Here is a 1,858-nt window from a genome sequence, read left to right on the forward strand (position 1 = left end):
AGGAGGAGGAGGAGGAGGAGGAGGAGAAGGAGAAGAGGAAGATAAAGAAGAAGAAATTGGGGAAAATGATTATTTTAAAACCTTACAAACATAATATATGTCCCAGAGTCAATGGTCTTATGTCGGGATGTTTAGATGCAAAGATCTGACATTAACTGTCAGTAAATTTGACATTATTGAAGACAATGATAATAACGTTTCTTTAAAAGACAAAATAAAACTGAAATTTCATAATTTGGGTGATTCAATCTTCTTCGCGAATTATTGGTATATGATGGATCATTTTCACTTAAATGGAGTCCCGATTACTCAGTTTGGTAGAGAACTCACTCCACAAACAAAGGGACTGAGTTCAATCCCGGGTGAAGTCGAGATTCTTTATCCAGCCCCCCTGTCCACCTAGCAGTGATTGGGTCGCTGGGTCTGTAAGATCTGGAGGAAAGTACCTTGCGTTAGACTAGGGTCCTCTATCTCAAAATGGGGAGAAAGCATTAGCGACTGTCCGTTTCCCCCCCCCCCCCCCCCTCCCCATAGAAACCGGGATAAACCCGTATCCAAGGGCCTAATAGTTCATTGTGACTCCTTAACGACAAATTTCGATTGTTAGTTCTAAAAGTGTCATTTATTTTTACAGTAATCGTGACCGGACAAGCTGCATTGTTGACGTATCCCAGCAAGCAAATGAAACCCAAACGTGGAATAACATTGAACCTGGCTAACCAATTTTATAACTCGTTTTAAAACTATTTTTTTTCTCGCAGATGCTTCGAGGATAAAGTTTAGACAAATAAAAATCCCAAAACGGACCGTCTTTCGTATTTCGGAGATCTTATTATGCATAACGTTTTACTTTTTATTGCGCTCGGATCCCGCTTTAAAAACGGCAGTCTGAGCTCCGTATTGGCTGGTTTTATGGTTGTATGGTTTTTATTCGAAAAGAGCGTCTATCGATACCTAGATGCAACCCTAAAAGCTAAACTGTGGGACAGCGACGTTTTATGGCCGTGGCAGGGTCGAGGCTATATATACCTGGGCATTTTGTAGTCTCTACACCAACGCTTTATCCAGCAACCCAGCAAAGACACCACCTAGATCTTGTTTTGTGTCCATTTGACTGTCAAAACTTCAGTAGAAATGGTAAAGTATTTTCTTCATCATCGATAACGTTTTCTCGTGTTTTCTAAATGTACAAAAATTGAATCTAACAGCTTCAAAATAGAACGTTTTACTTAACACTGACGTGCATCGATTTACAGGTCTGATAACCCAAATTATTATGGCCTTTTTGTTGTCATGGAAATATTCTCAAACCAACGAAAAATATCATCCATTACAACAACGTTAAATCAAGCCTATAAATGCCTACAGTTATCAGACCTGCACATAGGTGCACATTGCTTAACACGGAACGTTTCGAGCCCTAAAAAAATCTTCAGCCAATACGAAAAAAAAAACAGTTTAAACGTTGATATGATACAACCACTAAACTCCAGAACGTTCTCTTTTGGAAGCTGTTCGAGATTCCTGACTGTACAAAGGTATTTACAGTCTACATATTCCACCAGCTTAGCTTTCCCTTTGTGATTTCTGGTGCATTTGAATTCATGTCTCTCTAGGATATTTCGATGGGTTTTGTTTGATTTCGCACTGGACGGTAAAGTATTCAATTCAATATTTCCTACTGTCATATTCTGTTATCATTCTATTTTTAAATTGAGCTTTTATATAGTGCATTATCGACTAAACGTGCTCAAAGTGCTTTACAAGGGGTCCCTGACCAACAGCAACATTTAACATTTAGGACAGGACATTCTAATTCAAATGAATAACATAAATAAATAAAGTAAAACTTTATTCA

At 38.3% G+C, this 1,858-nt stretch overlaps 1 protein-coding gene across 1 annotated transcript in view; it reads left to right on the forward strand.

Moving 5' to 3' along the window:
* Nucleotides 1–989: 989 nt before the first annotated feature.
* The window catches only part of LOC144969960 (uncharacterized), a 5,490-nt gene continuing 4,621 nt past the window's right edge, over nt 990–1,858 (forward strand). Inside the window, exon 1 of the mRNA XM_078909069.1 lies at nt 990–1,137. Within this exon, the coding sequence (XP_078765195.1) occupies nt 1,135–1,137 (3 nt within the window). The 5' untranslated portion in view covers nt 990–1,134. The remainder of the gene's footprint in view (nt 1,138–1,858) is intronic.

This window comes from Berghia stephanieae, chromosome 4, assembly GCF_034508935.2.
Source record: "Berghia stephanieae isolate SIO BIC M18660-M18661 chromosome 4, UCSD_Bste_1.3, whole genome shotgun sequence".
NCBI classification, from domain to species: Eukaryota; Metazoa; Mollusca; class Gastropoda; order Nudibranchia; family Aeolidiidae; genus Berghia; species Berghia stephanieae.